Genomic DNA, 20,000 nt, shown 5'->3' on the forward strand with positions numbered 1-20,000 from the left:
TCCAAAGGCGAGTACCTGTCTCTGGTGGGAATGTAGATCTAAGACCCGAAGTGCAGTAGAACCCTGGTTAGGGATGCTGATGGCAGTGGAGGTCCCCAGTGACCAGGCAAAACCCTCCATTTTGCATCATTACAAATGCCACAGAATTAATTAGCAATGCTACATAAATGTTTGAGCTCAATTGTGGGCTTGATTTAATTCTGTTTTTTTATTCTAAATTCATTTTCCCTTGCTTTTCTCTCTACTGTTGCAATTAGAATAATCAGGTCTAATTATGACATTAAAACCTACCGTTATTAATGATATGTTCTGAATAAACATGAAGTATATGAAGACATGTGCAACTGTACTTCAGTACCTTAGAAAGCCCCATTTCAAGACCCCACACCAACCCAAAACTACAACCAACAATAACTATGAATGATGGCAAAAACATTTGGTGATTCCTCTCTAAAGGACTTATTGTGGCTTTCGTAACTCCTGTGTTCGCTGAATCGATACCCGACTGCTATGAGCAGTTTCTTTTCGTCTGATGTGCAGATGGTAGTAAAACGTGTTGCCATTAACACTGACGTAGTCTGACCAACGAGCTGTGTGATGAAAAAACTAATGCACTGATTCATTCACTCATTTGTTCGGATTCATTTATTAATTCTTATCTAGATACGGCTACAGTTTGTGTGCAGGAATTTCCTGCATTACAAATGCTGGACTTGTGGGAATTTCTAAAAGCGTGAGCAATACCTTCAGTCTTCTGAAAATCAGGCCCTGGACTAAAGCGTGTATTTATGTTCTACCACTTACAGGTAAGTCCACTGCACCCTTCATGTTTGTGTTTGTTTGAAATATTTAGCACACTTAATAAATTCACCCTCATGGGTGAGAAGGTTCAGTTTTCGCAGAAGCCTGGTTAAAGCAATTTCAGTTCACACCAAATCAGAGAGAGATCGCTGTAGTCGCTTACTGTGCACTTAACGATGCCATAGCAGTAATGTTAAACTTTGTTTCAAATGTCAGATTGCTAATAAATTAAACTACATAATGGGTATTATTATGCACTCTTGGACACGACAATCTTTGGCTTATGATGGCCGGCATCTCTAAAACATTTTTTAGAAATAACCTTTAAGTAATTGCAAAATTAACACAGTCCTCTTCCCTGGGGGAAAGGGTTGCATTTTTTTCCTGGAAAGAAAGGCGTGTTTTGTTGTGACTTTGGCTACATATCTCAGCACTTTGGTTTTAATGTGACGCAGCGACTGTTTGTTTTGGTTTTCAGTAAAAAAGCAAAAAAAAGAATGAATCATCTTTGGTCCACAGTTTAAGAACTGCAAGTGACTGAAAATGTTCAGGGAGCCTAATTTGCTTGTCTTAATTTTGCATGCCATTCTTGTCAAGAGTTTTCCTAGAAGGGCGATTATCTGCAGAAGTGGAGCAGGCCACGTTCAATAATAATGGACCTCGTTCAGAAGTGAGTGAGCACTTGGTATTAATGAGATCTATAGTGCTCAAACCAGTCTAGTGAAGGGAGGTTTTTGACAATAAATACAGGACTGTGTGGTGCAAGCGATGCACTGAGCATCTGGAGTTTGTGAACGTGTGTCGGACCCCTCTCAATGATGGTGAACACCATCTCAATGATGGTGAACTTTACCTCAGGAAAAGGGCTGTTTTGCTACAAGATAGCCCCCAAAGGGCCAGCATTTGGAACTGCTTCCGCCACCAGTAAATTGCACCAAATGTCCTGCCCGCTCAAAAAAAGCTCTCTGCCTAAAACATCAAAGTAAAAGCATTGCTGATTTTAAAATATGGATTGTGGAACACACAGATGAAAAGGTAAACGCGTCTGTGCACGTCCGGATAAACCACAGACTCCACATAGCACCGAGTGCTCTATAATCAGCATCATTACGCGCATGGCAAAAATAACAATGGTTTTTTTGCTTGTTTGTTTGATTTTTTTTTTTGTAATGTGAAAAATGAGGTTGACCTGAGACTGCAAACAAACATTTCTATGATTGCGCAAAGTTCTGATCTTGGCTTTTAAAGGGGTATAGCTGAACATGTGCGCCACAAGACCATTTGACCAGCATCAAGTTGACATGTGGCTGACGTACACAAAGGATTAAAGAAAAACAAACCAAAACACTGCAGGGGGTCACTGCACACAAGTCCAACTTTGATTCAGCCGTCTGTTGACTTCATTAATAGTTTGTCAATTAGTTGTTCTCATTATGCAAATCCATTATCTTTCAACGCAGAAGTACTTAGTCACACTTCAATGGAAGAAAATGCTACCCAACCCACAGTTCTAAACGATCGTGACTTGCTGTGACAAAGCAGGCTCTCTTAATAACTACTGCAAAGGTAATTAACCTCTACGGTGGAGCTGAGGATCGAGTCTGTCGGTATAGAATCAGCGCCGTGGTGTTGACCGATGGAGTGCGATCTCCAGACGGCTGGACGTCTCTGGACGTTGGCACGTGAAGCCCGTCTGTCTCTCCGGAATCTTCGGCCGTGCCCTTCGAAGGACCCAGAGAGTCGGTAAGGCGAAGCTTCACTTTTGCTCGAGCTGTAGACCCGCCTCCCCTGGCTTGGCGTCTTGTATGCTGGGACCGGACCCGTGTTCTCTCGCTTTAGACCATCAAGGTAGGATCCTGAGGGCCTGTAACAGGCACCGCACACTTCCCACACACTGCAGTAGGAGCAGCTCTCCCGCAGTGACCGTAACGGGCCGTGTTGTTGGTTACACCACAGTTAGAGGTGCTTGTGTAGGTGTAGAGTCACTGCGGTCCATCTGTTATCGTGTGCAGTTTACTCAACCACATTCATTATTAACCAGTTTCTCATCAATGTGATAAAATGTACAGCCCAGAAAATCACTCCTGTAGAAACTAACCACTGATCAACGGTGAAAAGATGGTTAATGCAAATTATGCAGACAGAGAAGCTTTAGATAAACTCTAAACATGTAACCCTATCACATGTTACTAATACATATTTTGAAACTAGTAGGTGTAATAACATCTCATTAATTATGGTACTTTTTTCCTAGATCATTTATTTAGTTCTTAATTACCCAGAAATGTATTGGCTGCTTAATTCACTAGTTTGTAAATATTTTCTCCATGATTTCCAATTATATATTGAGAAAGACATATGTATAAAATATATTCAATTTTAGATGCCAACTTGTGCCGTTGGTCATTTTGAGCGTATATAATGCAGCGTGTAGCGGCAGCGGAGAGGTTTGACAGGTCATGATGTCATGCTGTGTCTTCCGATGAGTTCTGACTTGGTACAAGCACTTTTGTTGTTGCAAAAAAAGAGTATCTGAACTATAAATGGAAGCTGTTCTTGCTTTAAGTTCATGTAAATTGTTTTGGATAATATAGATACATATGAGAAACATTGTCCTTTAAATCTGCTATGGGCAGCACCGGTATGAGAATAAAATCATATGCTTTAGTATTTTAACCAATTAAACACATAATTGAACGTGTTTGCAAAGAATCAATCCAGTCAAAAGTGCGAATTGTTAAGGTTCTAAAAGTTGCCTTGTTGCACCTCTGAGATTTATAGCTATAGCTGTTAAACTAGAAACAGGAACTATATCAAAACGGTGAGCTGGTAGTTTTGTCTGTTATGACGCAGTCGTATGCTGGCAAGAAACGTCTGAGGCAGCGCCCTGAACCCACGGTGTCTGAATGAACACACTTCTGTCGACCTTTAACCTCCTACTGTCACTGTGCCCTTCAACAACACAGCTGTGCAGAGTTCACACCTGTACCTGAATCTCTTCTGCCTTGCAGTACTCTAGCGAGATCTGTGCTTGTGGACACAGATGGATTTCTGAATTCTGCGTCTGCACTGATTTGACAAATACAGAGAATGAAGAGCGACTCGGGAGTCACTGAATATGTGGGTGTGAAATTGATTTGGATCCTTGCCAACTCGTGTAGCCAGAGTGTGTGTGACCGTGGTCTTGCCGTGAGAAAGACGCAAAAAATTAAGCTGACGGAAAAATGTTTTTAAGCAAAACTGACCGTGAAAGAGGCCACACCGGTGTGATATCTTGCGCATCGGATATCCTGATTCTTCAGTCCATATCAGCACTCTGGCTTGACGGGTTTCCCACAAATTTATCCTTTAAATTCTAATTTAATTCTAAATTATAATTTGGAGCACTGCCAAATGAGGTGACATGACTATTAACACACACACACACACACACACCATCTCAGTGGGTGGGGTGCCATCAGCTTCAGGCTTAAGTGTTTGCCTTACTCCAACATGCCTGACCCTTCCAGTCTGGGGTGTCGCCTCGGCCTACACTGGAAATGATCGCGCAGTCTCCACAGGTTTGTTAAGAAAACCGTTAACTAAACTTTGCAATGAGTAAACAAGGTGGTGAGATCATTAATTGATGTCACAAAATACAGAATCTCAGTTTGCTCACATTTTTTACACCCTCAGACTGTAAAAGGGTTAATGCTTCAGTCCTACGCCTCAAATCAGTCACCATAACTTTAACTCTGCGACGTATTCTTAAAGGAAACATGCTGAACTATCCTCAATTTTGGCCCTCCAGAGCTAAATTCATGTACGCCAGGGGTAAGTAAATAAAACGTATGTTTACAAGTATCCTGCAACACGTCGTACCTGTGAAACAAAAAGGCAGTAGAACGTGATGTTTATTAATGTTTGTGCCTTTACGTACAAGGCCAACCAGTCCTGGACACCCCGAGCTCACCTCCTTTTTGGGCTTTCCTGCTCCAGTTGCTGGATTTGGTTCATGAAGGGAGTTTAGAATTGGCTGACATGTTTGGTCAGTTGTGCCTACATCAGAGAAAATGGAAGATTGTTTAGAGCACGGGGTCTTGGGCACTAGGAAAAATCGCACCGTTCATGAGGTCAGCCCAGGGTCTCTGAGGTCCTGCCCACTCGTCACGCTCCTGTCCTGTTCCTGTCCTGCTATACCTATGCTCCATCTTATGAAGATGCACTAGACCACAGTGGAGATATTTTCTGCCATGTTCTTGTTGGTGCAGTTAACATTACTGGACCTATCGCAAGGTGTGTGTAAATGATGCAGATATTTAAATATGAGCCAAATGGTCTGTAGTAGCTATCCCTCCCTCCTCCCTCAGATCAGTTCTGCTCCTGTAGATAAGTGTGTGTGTGTGTGTGTGTGTGTGTGTGTTGGGTGCGTGCATCTCTCTCTCTCTCTCTCTCTCTCTCTCTCTCTCTCTCTCTCTCTCTCTCTCTCTCTCTCTCTCTCTCTCTCTCTCTCTCTATATATATATATATATATATATATATATATATATATATATATATATATATATATATATGAGAGAGAGAGAGTGTGTGTGTGTGGATATAGATACTACTGGCTCTGTGGCCAGTAAAACGTGGCCTCTTATGTACAGCTGTGCACCATTTTGGTAATTAATCATTATAATAAACTTGCACTATTTTATTGAATATTTGTAAATACAATTCACATTTGAATCCACATATTTGTTGTAGTAGCATTATAAATCAGTGAAGATGAATCGTATGGTTAGTGAATGTGCATGGTTAATGATTTATTTGAAATACCACAGGATCATTAAAGGCACAATCAGAGGTATCACTTTTGGGGGTTCATTGAAAGCACAATCAAGGTTTCACTTTTGGGGGTTCATTAAAAGCACAATCAAGGTTTCACTTTTGGGGTTTGCACGAGGCCTTGTAGAAATTCTCTGAAATTTTGAGCCTTTCAGGGAGTCTTCCTGAAGTTAACAGATAAAATACCACAACCAACAGCTGTTGAAATAATCTCACAGTCCTGTCAAATAGCATATTGTGGCTTAAGTAGAGATGCTACATTACCATTGCATGATTAAGAGGCTGCGGAGTTTCTGAATCACATAGTGAATAAATAAAAGCCCCTCCGTATTTATCCCACAACTGTAGTAGTTCGTAACAAAATTCTAGTTAAATCCTCCACATCTATTTTATATTAAATGTCAATTTTAATCAACATTGTAATCAGTGCAGTACCAAGGGTGATGAATCAGGGCTGCTAGCCCCAGCAGAATAGGCCGTTGATTCCAGCGACTTGATATAGTTCCAAGACATTTAAAGCACGGCCAGTGAGACTCTGCACATAATCCGCTCTTCCTTTGCCCAGGAGTCTGGGGTGATGAATGTCCAGCTGCTTTAACTGCCCAGTTAATTACCAGTGATCACAGAATCTAAATCTGGCTCTAGATCTGGAGTCCAGGTTTATTTCAGTCAGTGCCAACATGAACGTCATTAAAGGCAACATGCATAGTTAGACAAGTGCACTTGTGAGAGTGTACACGGCTACAGATGCGTTGGTTCAAAGATGTGCAGGTACCAGTGTACATATATTTAATCAGTTTGTTATTTGAACTGCTGCCACGTTTGACCACAGTGACAGGTGAAGCAGCGTGATGGTGCTGCTTTACCCTCTGTGAACCTTGGCAACGGGGGACGCTTCGAACGCAAATGCTGAACGCCTCTCTCGTGGAGAAGAGGGGTCACATCTAACCCTGCACCCTCAAGAGCTAACGGAGTACTCGCAGAGAGCTGATATCGTTGCACACAACCACATCCGTAGCACTGGTTTCATTTGTGTGTTGTTTTGTGGGATGTGACACACACACAAGTTGTTTCAAGATGACAATTCAGGAGACTGTAGACCTGCTGGAGCAGTGCTAGCCATTGGCCACAAGATGTCGCTGTTTCACACACAGGCTGTGTACATGAAGAGTATTTGCAGCTGGGTTATTTAGAGAAGTAGTCACCATTTGGAATCCTGGTACCAGTCCCGTCATGAATATTTTCGAAATGTTGACTACATCCAAATTTGCCTTGCTAATGTCAAGCAACAAAATAAATGTTATTTTTATTTTAATCTCAGAACATGTACAGGAAACACTTTGCCTCCCTTTTCAAACTATAATCTTTCACACTACTTCTTTATTCATTTCTATTTGTTTCGTCTTAATCCAGTTTCGTGTGTGGAAATGTCTCCAGAGTCATGCGTGTGTGTGTGTGTGTGTGTGTGTTCTCCCAGGTCCCTCCTCTTGGTATAGATGCGGTTGGTAGAACTCCAGGGAGACCATCCCCATCTCGACCGCTGCCACTGGCTGGATTCAATCCCGCACACATGTCCCCCGGTAGAAAACCTCCGCTCTGCACTTTCTGCATTATTCTGTCTCTTCCTCACAGTAATAGAATAAAGATTTGGCTATATAAAATGTTTTTAATATTATTAAAATAAGGAACAGATCACATTTTGGGAGCCTTTAAGATAAATCTCTATCATTCAGAAGGTGTAGATGTAAATGTAATATCTTGTGTGTCCATTTGTGATTAATATGTGATGTATCATTTGTGTTCTATGTAGAGCATCAATCTTGTCAGGAGATTCAGTATGTCAGGGCCGTTTAAGAAATTGAAAATAGGTGCAGTTGGATGTGGCAGGCCACCCGGTCCACCCATTTACCTGTTTATTTTATTTCATCCTAAAAACAGCTGACCTCTTAGACGGCCCCTCGCTAGACGCTGCTGAAGGACCCCAGAGCCGTACGGGATTGGCCGCGGCTCCCCTGGTGGGCGTGCCCTGTGCTGGAGTTTTTGTTGGGCCCCAGGCCGGGCCCCCGCCCCTACAGCAACCACCACGCCCTCTGCCTCCATTCATGCCTCCCTTCCCCAACAACATGCCCCCGCCAAACATGCCCCCACTAAACATGCCCCATCTGAATATGCCACCAGTGAACATGCCCCAGGGGCCCGTGTTTAGAGAGGGGCCCCCGGGCAGATTCAGGATTCCCATGCCTGGTCCATATGAAGAAGACTTCCATTCCTCCAGGGACTTCCCCCCTCCTGGCCCGCCCTTGGGCCCCATGGATGAAGATCACTGGGAGGTTGGGCCATTTAGGGATGACTGGCGGGACTATGGGCCAAACAGGGGACCAGAATTGTTTGGGGAGGAACCACCATTCAGACGTGGTGGGTGGAGCAGGGGAGGTCCAAGGGGACATGGTCGCTTTGGAAACCGATAGTCCCAAAAGACTACCCAGAGACTGTTGATGAGGGCTCACTGACTTTCAAAAGACTACCCAGAGACTGTTGGTGAGGGCTCACTGACTTTCCAGAATGTGGAAGTCGATATAGAAATGTCATTGCTAAGGAAATAAGCGTGTCAAAACAGCCTTTTATAACTTTACCGTTTTTGAAGTGTTTTGCTGAGTTACTATTGCTCGGCAGTGCCACCTGCTGGACACAAACACCCTAATAAGCATCTTTACAGTGCAAGGTGCAGTTCTATAATTGTTCAGTGAACTCAAACTGGCTGTCTGCCAAATTGTAATCTTCAGTAAGTATATTTTTAGAACCAAATATGATCTAGTGTTTAAAGTAAACAAGTTTATATTGCTAAGATAGGTATGCTAGGTTGCAAATAAAAAACAAAAATATGATCAAAAGCATCTTTGGATGAAAACCAAGTTAAGCAGGAGACGATGTTCATGCAGGAACCTTCGAGAACAACCACGGTCAAAGTGCAAGATCCTCCTTGTCCAATACAAAGTGCATACTGTACTGTAACATTTGCACTTGTGAAGGTTTAACAGTACGTCCTGTCTACAGCCTAAATCTTGCAGTCTTTGGGGGAAGGGTTGATTTGAAGTGAAAAACCATTTTTTTGACAAATACATTTACATTTCAGCAGTTTGTATATTATGGGATTGCATGGCCAACCGTATTGTACTAAACCATGTGGAAGGAAAAAAGTATCCTCAAAAGGGCAGCTCTTAGTATTGTATTTGTTCTTTAATGGGAAACACGCTTTTTATTAAACCGCATCTCTTTCACTGCCTCACTGTTCATTTTAATAAACAGTTTTTTTTTCTTTACTGATCCAGTGTCATCTTCAGTGAGGATTTCTGCTGTACAATGAAACTAAAATATGACTCTGTGTTGGACATCCAGGCCCAGGTACATAACTGACCGATAGTTGTTCTATTTTTGGTGGCTCAGGCGAATTAACAGGTCCAGTTCACTCTGGGAGGATGTACAGCGTTACCTGCAACCCTAAAATTGATTAAACAGTTTAGAAGATGAATGTTGTTTTGCGGCAAATCAAGGACATATGAAGAAATTCCAATCAGGAGCGCGAGAAGTTACATAGCCTCTAGATGGCGCAGTTTTACCATAGTCAGCAAATGACATCTAGTGCAAACTGCATTCCAGCGATACACCAAACTAAAGCGGAAACTAGGGTTGAGGTAGTTAGGGGATTATTGGTAATTGGACAGGTTCCCTTAATCATAGTCCTTTGGGGTGCAGAGCTGTTTGCTGTTAACATTAACATAGTTTAATTCTTTGTATATCAAGTTTGATTAGTTAGTTGCATTTAATGGCTTCCAGAGCCTGGCTGCAGTCCCTGGTGATGCTATGGCACGCGGGGTTCTTCGGTTCCCTGTTCTGCTGCTTTTTCTCATGTCTTCAGTAAGTGAAAGACTATCATTGGGGTTATAGGTCAGAACCGGAACAAAAGCTCTGGGAATGGGCAAGCGGTTACAGTGTGAACTGTGGCACATTCAAATTCATTTCATGTCATATTTTGGGCGTGTGTGAGGGAGGGGGATTATGATTTTACCGTCTTTGTGTGGTCTAAATATCCTCACAATGACATGAAAGTGTCGAGGCTCCATTGTGGGAGGTTTTTTTCTGGGTTTCGGTGAATAAAAACGTTTTTGAACCTCTAGCTTTAACCTGAATAACTAAGGACCAGAAGATCTTGTTTGAGATATTACAGTTATGCCTGAGAATAGGTGGAGCTACAGTAGCGCGTTATTCAATGGAAAACCACTGGAAACGAATAATGCAAGAGGGACTGGGCGTGCGTGCGCACCGTGAACGCAGCACACGCACTTACGCGCTGAACTTTACACCCACTTCACGATATTAGGATTCATCTACGTCCCCCCCATCAACACACACACACAGAGAAAACAGCCTGCGGTTGGGTGCCTCGTTCATTATGCATCACCGCTCCTTAAAAATCCATTCAGCCGCCGACTCTTACGATACACAGAAACCAACAAGTGGTCGATCCCCGCGGATTGGCTCGCGCTGAGCGTGGCAGTCTCGCGGTCCACTCGCGCGCCGTCTCCAAGGGCCGCGCGCTCCTCCCTGCGCATCGCGCTGGAAACAACACGCGCTGCACGGCGAAGGAGCGCGGCGGTGCGGTGGATGCCATATTCCATAACATCCCAAATCGGGAAAACGGAGAGGACTAGGGTCGAGACGACTCACACGTTCATGCAGTAAATAGCCTGCGCTTGTTGTTTGTTGGGGCGTGTAAATAACTAAATGTGTTAAAGGCGAGACGATTATGTCCCCCAGGTCCCAGTGAAGAGATGACTGCAACGTCACTGAACCGTAAGTTGTACATACATTTTATGTCTGGTTGATTGGCAAGTTATTGTCAGTGTATTCAAATATTGCTTCTATATGCAGTTCTAAGACCCAGAATTATCACTGCAACGATATATTTAAATATGGGCGTTTGTATTGTAGTGTCCGTTCTGCTTTAACCGGTAAATTCACGTGCATTCGGATCTCGTCACGTGCCGATGTGAACGCCAACCTGCACATTGAGAACGTGACGCTTTGGCCTGTAAACAATGACGGGAACGTGCGTGCGTGCGTGCGAATTCAAATGTATGTCGCGCCGCGACGCCGGTCGTACGTGCACCTGTCGGTCTCGGTGACGAGGTGTTGGTCAATGCCAAGGGCATCGCAGCCGACTGACCTGTTGTGTTTGCCTTTTCTGACCACAGCATCTCCCCACATCCTTTCCTCTGGGCTTATTTCTTAACCCCGAAATGACACGCCCACGGCGCATGTTTAATTCACTTACATGTGGATCTTTTGCATTCTCTGATCGTAGGCTGTGGGTTGTGTAACCTATGCCATAAGTCTACATGATGTATCATGATGTATCATGCAGGAATTCTTCCATTACTGCGCATTTTGAGTATAAAATCCGTTATATTAATTAAGGCGCAACAAATTATTTTATTTTGTATCATATTCCTTGCGCTATATGTGATTCTTTTCTGTTTTTTTTTTTACTGTAGGACAGATTATGTGTGTACAGGGCTTTTATGTGACCCTTTAAGTTTTTGAACATTCTGACTTCTACCCCAAATGTGAATTTGTCGAACATTCTTAAGCAGCATAAGATGGGTGGATGTGGACGCGGTTTGGGTTAAGAAGATTCAGAGTAAAACTCTCAATGTTTTTGCTGAATCTTGAACCCCAAATCAGAAATGTCTAGTTGGAGGTTTGTGCAGATGAACGGCAGTGAATGTCCATTCTCACATCTTTCTTATTAACATGCAGATTACTGCCTCCTGTGATGAAACTATAATTCCTTGTATCCACTGACCAGGTTTCAGTTAGGCCATAGCTGGTTAGTACTATGGCCGGTTTGGGCCTACACCTAGCCCCAGTAGACAACTCCTAAAATTATTACTTTAATTATCCAGCCTGTGCCTTAACAACAGCTTCAAAATTACAAAAGGATGTGATTTAAAGGTTTCGGAAGCAAAATGGGATCTCTCTGGCTGTGGCTGGAGAAGCTATTTCTGTTTGATGCAGTGGTGTGTGAGTCATTTGTCCACTTCAGCCCATACGTGTTCTACAGGAAGGAGATCTGGGAGTGGAGCAGGTGAGATCTGCTGTCTGAGTCGCACTTCTCACTTTACCTCCTTACAGACGTATCCTGCACAGAGACAACGCACCATTGTGCCCGACAAGCGAAAAACTGCCCCGCCAGCCACGGTTATGTGTGAACGGCACCAAATCATTCCATGCTAGGCGAGAAAATATCAATAGGAAAGATAATAAAAATAAAAAAAAAAAGAAAATAGGAGAGATCACTAATGCCGTCACTGGCGAAGTTTAACACTCCCTCAAAACTCTTCACTTCATAGTTCTGTTGGACATTTGCCTCAGGATTCCACACATACTGAATAATTTATACATTAAATATGTTAAAAGCAACAACAAAAGACGGAATGACAATTTCATTTGACTGGAACTTGCTTTTCCCCCACCACGAGAGGTTCTCACATGCACTTTCACAGACTCCTCCAGTTAGATCAGGTTTCTGAAGTTGAATCTCGAACACCAGGTGATTGGTGAAACGTCAGACTTGTGCCCTGAGGAATCTTGCTACGTCGTCTGATGTGGAGATCACCTATAGCTTTCCTCAGACTACCAGTGGAGGTGTCTTCAGATCACCTGGACGGGTCTTGACCACAGAAGTGATAGATACTTGCAAATGTTCTGTGATTTTTCACATAGATTGATATTGCTTTTTATCTATCTCTCTTCAGATAAAGGGAAAGGGTGCGTGCGTGCGTGCGTGCGTGCGTGCGTGCGTGAGTGTGGGATGATGATGTGCTACTGGATGAACAGAGCTTGACTTGACTGTCTGTCGGTGGTCATGTAAAAACAACATTCCAGCCCACTCCAAACATGCATTTTACACATCTTCTCTGAGTGTGACGTGAATTATTCATTTGTAATCCCACATATCGTGTACGTTGTTGCATTGTTCATTCTCTCAGCAAAGTGGCCAAATCAAATTGCACACTTGAGACTCTGTGTTTCTAGACCATTCCTTGTCTACATCTTGCTTTCTGATGCTGCGTCAGGATTGTGGATTTGGCTTTAATGGGGTGAGATGTAGGCCACGCCTTCCACCATCCCACAATCCCCTTTTGGTAATCTTCATATTTGGTTGTTGATAGAGATATATTTGTTTATAGAAGGAATTATTTATTTTACTGAGCTCCAGAGCTGAACTGTCAGCTGTAAGACATGTTTGCTAATGTATTGGCATATTAATTCACATATTAATCATCTTGCGTATCTTTTCCAGGGTGAACTCAGCCTTATTAAATATTTATAAGGAATGTGTGAGGATTTTGTTTGCAGAATGAAAAATTAGATACATTTGATGTTTCACCGAAACATTCGCAGTGCTTGATATCATAATCTATTCATATTATAAGAATAAGATGAATCATTTTATAAGGTACATGAGAGGGCATATATGGAAATTAACTGACAAAATGGGCCATATCCTTACAGACAATAAGTTATGCTTCATAAAGACTAACACAAATAAATTCATGATATAGACCTTTGCATACAGGAAAGTATATTTTGTACATAGAGATGCAGTATAGTTTCTTACATGGCCAGTGTTCGGTGACTGCTCAGTTTTATATTGGTAACTTGTCGAGTTTCGCGTCTTGCGGCGTGTGCGGTCACGGCGTGTGCGGTCACAGCACGTTGTAGGGGTGGTGACGTGTGGGCGGCTCACGCAGCGTGGTGTCTCGTGGGCCGGAGTGCCGGTTCAGTTTCAGACCTCAATTACTCCAGTGTGCTGTGTTTCCACAGTGTAGCCGCTCCATCCACGTGTGCATGGGAGGACGATCAATGAGCAGATTGCGTAAGAATGTTTGTTTGTTGCTGTAAATGCTGTTTTGTTCAGCCGCCTGTCGGCTCCGCATACGGCCTTCAGCTGAGGGCCTTGTGAGGATTATCTGCATTTCCAAAGACAACAATGGGCTTCTTGTTTTCTCTTTCTCTCTCTCTTTCTCCCTCTATCTCTCTCACCTTCACACACACCACTTACAACGGATTGTCGTCCGTACAGTGTCCGAGACCCTGTAAGAAGTTATCTCATTGTTTTGGTGTAGTGTGTGTTGGGGAAGGTGGCCTTGTGTGCTCAGCTCCATCTCTCAAGGTTGCTAACTCCAACATCTCACTCTTCAGCATTTATTGGCACTTTTGATTTATACTGGATTGTGTTGTTCTCATTTTAGCCCCCTCCCTACCCCCCAAAAAATGTGGCAGTATTTTCAACAAGCAGCACTTAAACATATCACGTTTGCAACATCGCATCCAGATCAGCCCAGTTAGCAACAAGGCGAAGTTTAATAAATTCCAGACTTGCTCATTTTTGCCTTCTGTTGCTGAAGTATTTCAGGATTATAAAGAATGCAGCAATGAACATAAACATCATTTAGGCCAAGGGACGTTAACTTCCAAATGTGTATATCCATGCAGATGAATCTCTCTCTCCCTCTCTCTCTCTCTCTCATATACACCTCAGCATTTAGATATCCCCACTGGAATCCTTAAGGTAAAGATAAGAAAGACAGAGAGGTAGTAAATGTTTTGGTTCAGTACACAAGCTTTCTGTGTAAGCAAAGGGCTTCTGACCTTCAAGGAGGTGAAACCAGTTGATATTCGAAACGGTAGATGTTTAAGTCGTCATTTATTCCATGGGGTTCTAAAGACACATGGTCTTGCTTCTCTGGAATCCTTGTGTACTACACCACAATTGTTACTAAAATTTACAATTTTTACCTCAGTTTACTAGATTCATTCCTTGGAATATAGTCCTCACATGCTAACAGTGACCCACAGCCTGGGCAACTGGGTTATGTCATGTGCTCTCTGGCTTCTACTATCTGTCATTCAGAATTAGCAACGTTAGCGTTTCGTGTTGACGCATTACTTGGACTCTAACCGGGTCACAGGGATGCTCGTCCCAGATCCCCTGTGCAGAAAGTACTCACTTTACCGCCATGCGTTTTAACAGGGCTGCTGCATATGCAATGACTCAGCACTTTTAAAATGTGTTAGTGAAGTCTCCCGTGAGCTACAGGTCATATTTCACTGTGACACACACTGTGGCCATCTTAGATACAGCTTAAGAGAGACATGGGAAAGTTAAACACACATAGATAAAGACATTCTTATGCTGTCTCTGTCTCTCTCTCTCTCTCTCCCCCTCACACACATACACACAGCATATTTCATTATGACACACACTATGGCCATCTTAGATGCAGCATAAGAGACCGTTGTTAAACTGAATCACACATACAAGATACCCACCCACAAGTAGTCACAGTGACTGTAGAGGAGGCATTGGTAGCTCTCTGATGAAGTTGACTCATAAATGAGAAGAGATGACCTTCCATGCCTCTTAGTGGGGAGTAGGAGCTTAATGCTGTCTACACAGCACCATGTGGTGTATGTCTGTGCAGCAGGAGTAAGGGGATAATTCTGGAGATGTACCAGATCATCCACAGCTGTGTGGGACAGTGACTTCATCTAAAAGCCCAAGAACAACAGTGAAACAGACTAAAGCATACAGCCAACTAAGAGCTAGCCTCTCCAAAACCTTGTCAGTGTGTGTGTGTGTGTGTGTGTGTGTGTGTGTGTGTGTGTGTGTGTGTGTGTGTGTTTGGCTGGCCTAAACTGTTAGTGACTCTGTTTCTACACTGTTCTTCTCTGTTTCTAATGGTTTGTGTCTGTACCGAGATGTTGGCTTTCAATCTGCTCGTTGAGTTGTCCTACTGTATCTCTGCTGCTCCACAACACAAGAACACCTCCACACTGCAACACTTACATTCTTCAGCGAGGGTGGTGTTATGCACATAACGATCTTTCTGCAGACAAAAAGAGGAGGCACAGAGTGTTGACACGCAAGCTTGCCCAACTCTTTCTAGCTTTTTCTGTGCTATCCTCATTCTGAATTGCATGAGTATCCTCCCTGCCCTAAAGGCTCCTGATTTAACTATCAAGTTATATATTAATTATCAAAACCCCCTTTAATGCTAATCAAGTGTGTTAGAACAGTGGAAACATAACAGCAGTGAGGCAAAACTCTGACTCAAAATCCAGTAAGCCCTATTGAAGTTTGTAACCACTGGTAGCCAACGAAACAATTAATGCAGGAATGTTCTATACACCCATGGCCTGAAACTTTTCTTTGCTTAAGTGGCATTTATGATGACAACATGAAAAATCGGGCACATCATCTTTATGGTGTCATTATGCTATAAATAAGATAAAGGGTCTTTTTATGAAGTTTCCATTTAATGCCTTCTTCTTCTCTGTTATAAAAGAGCCTTTCATTTTTTTTTTTACTCAGTGTCAAGTAAGATGTAACTCTCAGTTAAGGAAGGTGATCCAGATCACCTTATCCAGATAACCTTATCCAGATCAGCCGAACCAGATCCAGGCGTGCGAGTGTTGTACTGTAAGAGTGCTAATCAAGGATCATCTTGGGCTTTGTGGTATCGGGTGTTCATATGGGGTGTCTGGCCATCCTACACAGCAGAAAGCCCCTTTTCCCACACCATCACAAAAGAATACTCTTCATAAATTAGGCACCGGGGAAACCGTAATTTTGTGGGCTTGATCCTTTAATCCCAAAACAGTCACTTTTATTGTCCAGGCCAAGATGGCGGCTGTTTTGTGTAGATAGCAAGCAGCTTTGAAATGTGTGGTGTAATCAGAAACATCGTGTATCTTCTCTGTGGAAAGGCTTGTGTGCCTGACTGTGAGTTTGCCCACCACCTCCTCTGCAGAGAGAGAGAGGCCTTCAGCTCCTACAGGAACCATCCATGGTGCTTCTCATGCTTTCCTAGCTACAGCCCTGCTACTAGAGACCTACAACTCTGTAACATTTACCTATAACTGGTACTAGAGACCTACAACTCTGTAAAATTTACCTATAACTGCTACTAGAGACCTGCAACTCTGTAACATTTACCCATAACTGCTACTAGAGACCTACAACTCTGTAACATTTACCCATAACTGCTACTAGAGACCTACAACTCTAACATTTACCTATAACTGCTACTAGAGACCTGCAACTCTGTAACATTTACCTATAACTGCTACTAGAGACCTACAACTCTGTAACATTTACTAATAACTGCTACTAGAGACCAACAACTCTGTAACATTTACCTATAGGCTAACTGCTACTAGAGACCAACAACTCTGTAACATTTACCCATAACTGCTACTAGAGACCTACAACTCTGTAACATTTACCCATAACTGCTACTAGAGACCTACAACTCTAACATTTACCTATAACTGCTACTAGAGACCTGCAACTCTGTAACATTTACCTATAACTGCTACTAGAGACCTACAACTCTGTAACATTTACTAATAACTGCTACTAGAGACCAACAACTCTGTAACATTTACCTATAGGCTAACTGCTACTAGAGACCAACAACTCTGTAACATTTACCTATAACTGCTACTAGAGACCAACAACTCTGTAACATTTACTAATAACTGCTACTAGAGACCAACAACTCTGTAACATTTACCTATAACTGCTACTAGAGACCAACAACTCTGTAACATTTACTAATAACTGCTACTAGAGACCAACAACTCTGTAACATTTACCTATAACTGCTACTAGAGACCAACAACTCTGTAACATTTACTAATAACTGCTACTAGAGACCAACAACTCTGTAACATTTACTAATAACTGCTACTAGAGACCAACAACTCTGTAACATTTACCAATAACTGCTACTAGAGACCAACAACTCTGTAACATTTACCTATAACTGCTACTAGAGACCAACAACTCTGTAACATTTACCTATAACTGCTACTAGAGACCAACAACTCTGTAACATTTACTAATAACTGCTACTAGAGACCAACAACTCTGTAACATTTACTAATAACTGCTACTAGAGACCAACAACTCTGTAACATTGACCTATAACTGCTACTAGAGACCAACAACTCTGTAACATTTACTAATAACTGCTACTAGAGACCAACAACTCTGTAACATTTACCTATAACTGCTACTAGAGACCAACAACTCTGTAACATTTACTAATAACTGCTACTAGAGACCAACAACTCTGTAACATTTACTAATAACTGCTACTAGAGACCAACAACTCTGTAACATTTACCAATAACTGCTACTAGAGACCAACAACTCTGTAACATTTACCTATAACTGCTACTAGAGACCAACAACTCTGTAACATTTACCTATAACTGCTACTAGAGACCAACAACTCTGTAACATTTACCTATAACTGCTACTAGAGACCAACAACTCTGTAACATTTACTAATAACTGCTACTAGAGACCAACAACTCTGTAACATTTACTAATAACTGCTACTAGAGACCAACAACTCTGTAACATTTACTAATAACTGCTACTAGAGACCAACAACTCTGTAACATTTACCTATAACTGCTACTAGAGACCAACAACTCTGTAACATTTACTAATAACTGCTACTAGAGACCAACAACTCTGTAACATTTACCTATAACTGCTACTAGAGACCAACAACTCTGTAACATTTACCTATAACTGCTACTAGAGACCAACAACTCTGTAACATTTACTTATCACTGCTACTAGAGACCTGCTACTTTACAGTTTAGCTAGATCCCTCCTACTACTAGAGATCTACTCTTCCAAGTGGAGTTCCAGTCTTACTCCTGGAGATCTGCTCCTCTGAGTTTAACTCCAACACTTCTAGAGATCTGCTGCCCCATTGGATCTGTTGCCTTTTTAAGTTTAACTCTGGTGCTCTCCTTGGAGATCTCTATAGTGTTTACTTACATCGCTGCTCCTTGAAATGTGTAACACCCAAAATAAGCTCATGCCAAATATGTACCACCCAAAATAAGATCAGATTTATAAATAAAAAAACATGTCAATTTAGTTATTGGTCACCCTGAAACAGTAAACATTTTTGTTGTGTGTGCTAGTTCTCAGGACGACTATTACCATGGAGATGTCAGTGCTCTTTGCTGATCGCATGGTTCAGGAGTGTTGGGAGCTAGAAAAGAGTAAAACTGTGGACAGGATGTCCCTGCAGACTGGGTTGAAAAACACTGCTGTGCGTGGCAGTAGCTAGTCATAAACATCGGCCCTAAATCACGATATTGTCAGCGAACATCTTGAGTTTGCGGAGCCCTGATCCGTCCTGTAGTTGGATTCTTAGTCAGCAAAACTCTCGCCTCCTCCACGAACATCTGCACGAGTGTCATTCTTTCAGACTCCGACACGAGGAGCGAGCCAATGCCTCCTAGCGCCGTGAATCACTGTCTGCTGAGGACACCGAGTCACAGAACTGAACGTTGTTGCCTTCGCTTGAACGACCACGCCAGCTGATAGCGCTGGGTCCTCTACTCCCGACGGCATTCCTGTGGTCACGCGTGGACGTGCAGTCCCACCGTGGCCTTCCTGTTCCAGCCTACTGTGCTGTGGTCTCTGCTAGCAATATGCTGCTTGCTGGTGTACATTATGGGAGACATTATGGCTGGATGCTATGGTCTTTCAAAAAATGCAGTACCCGTTCACCTCTTAACGTTAGCAATAAGCTTATGATCTACCGCTGCCTAAATGGCTGTGTGCTGCAATCTCTTAAGAGGACTTATTATCTGCCATGGTTTGTGTTGAGAACATGGGCTGGTATAATACATCCTTGTGACACTTTTACATGCGAAAATAACCCCCAAGCTGTTGATAAGGTATGGCTTAGTGAGCAAGGTCAGGTGCCTCAGCTCTGGTATTCCTGTGGTCTCTCTCTCACACACACACACACACACACACACACACACACACACACACACACACACACACACACACACACACACACACACACACACACACATATTCTGAGGCTGTCATTCTGCTTACAGTGCATTTTGGACCCCCCCACGTCTGCAGTAGTACAACGTTCCTCACAGTTTCATGTTCTTCTCTGCTCCATACATCCTTCATACAGTTAGGAGGCCCTATGCCCCTGAGAGGGTGTGTGTAGGAATCCCAGTCCCTCCCTCCCCTGCGCCCATATTAGCGTTCTCCCTGATATACTTTCTCACAGATTTTGTGGTTTGTCTGCATATCCAGAAAAAAACTGTCCAAATGTCACAGTGCCCTGTGTGACTTGTGAATGTTGGCGCAGTGAGTTTGAAGTTTGAAGCTGGTTTATATATATATTTGTAGCCAAAGTTACCGTCGTCGCTCCTGGTACAGTTGATCTGGAATGTCAGATTGACGGCTCTATTTTCTA

General features: G+C 42.7%; 2 protein-coding genes across 2 annotated transcripts in view; both read left to right on the forward strand.

Annotated features, from left to right (window-relative positions):
* Positions 1 to 8,906, forward strand: part of scaf4b (SR-related CTD-associated factor 4b) — a 17,855-nt gene extending 8,949 nt beyond the window's left edge. The window contains exons 17-18 of the mRNA XM_076976004.1: positions 7,091 to 7,193; positions 7,552 to 8,906. Of these exons, the coding sequence (XP_076832119.1) occupies positions 7,091 to 7,193; positions 7,552 to 8,081 (633 nt within the window). The 3' untranslated portion in view covers positions 8,082 to 8,906. The remainder of the gene's footprint in view (positions 1 to 7,090; positions 7,194 to 7,551) is intronic.
* A 599-nt stretch (positions 8,907 to 9,505) lies between these two features.
* tiam1b (TIAM Rac1 associated GEF 1b) overlaps positions 9,506 to 20,000 on the forward strand; it is a 58,321-nt gene continuing 47,826 nt past the window's right edge. The window contains 1 exon segment of the mRNA XM_076975998.1: positions 9,506 to 9,528. The gene's annotated coding sequence lies outside the window, so the exon portion shown is untranslated.

This window comes from Brachyhypopomus gauderio, chromosome 16 (genome assembly GCF_052324685.1).
Source record: "Brachyhypopomus gauderio isolate BG-103 chromosome 16, BGAUD_0.2, whole genome shotgun sequence".
Taxonomy (NCBI): Eukaryota; Metazoa; Chordata; class Actinopteri; order Gymnotiformes; family Hypopomidae; genus Brachyhypopomus; species Brachyhypopomus gauderio.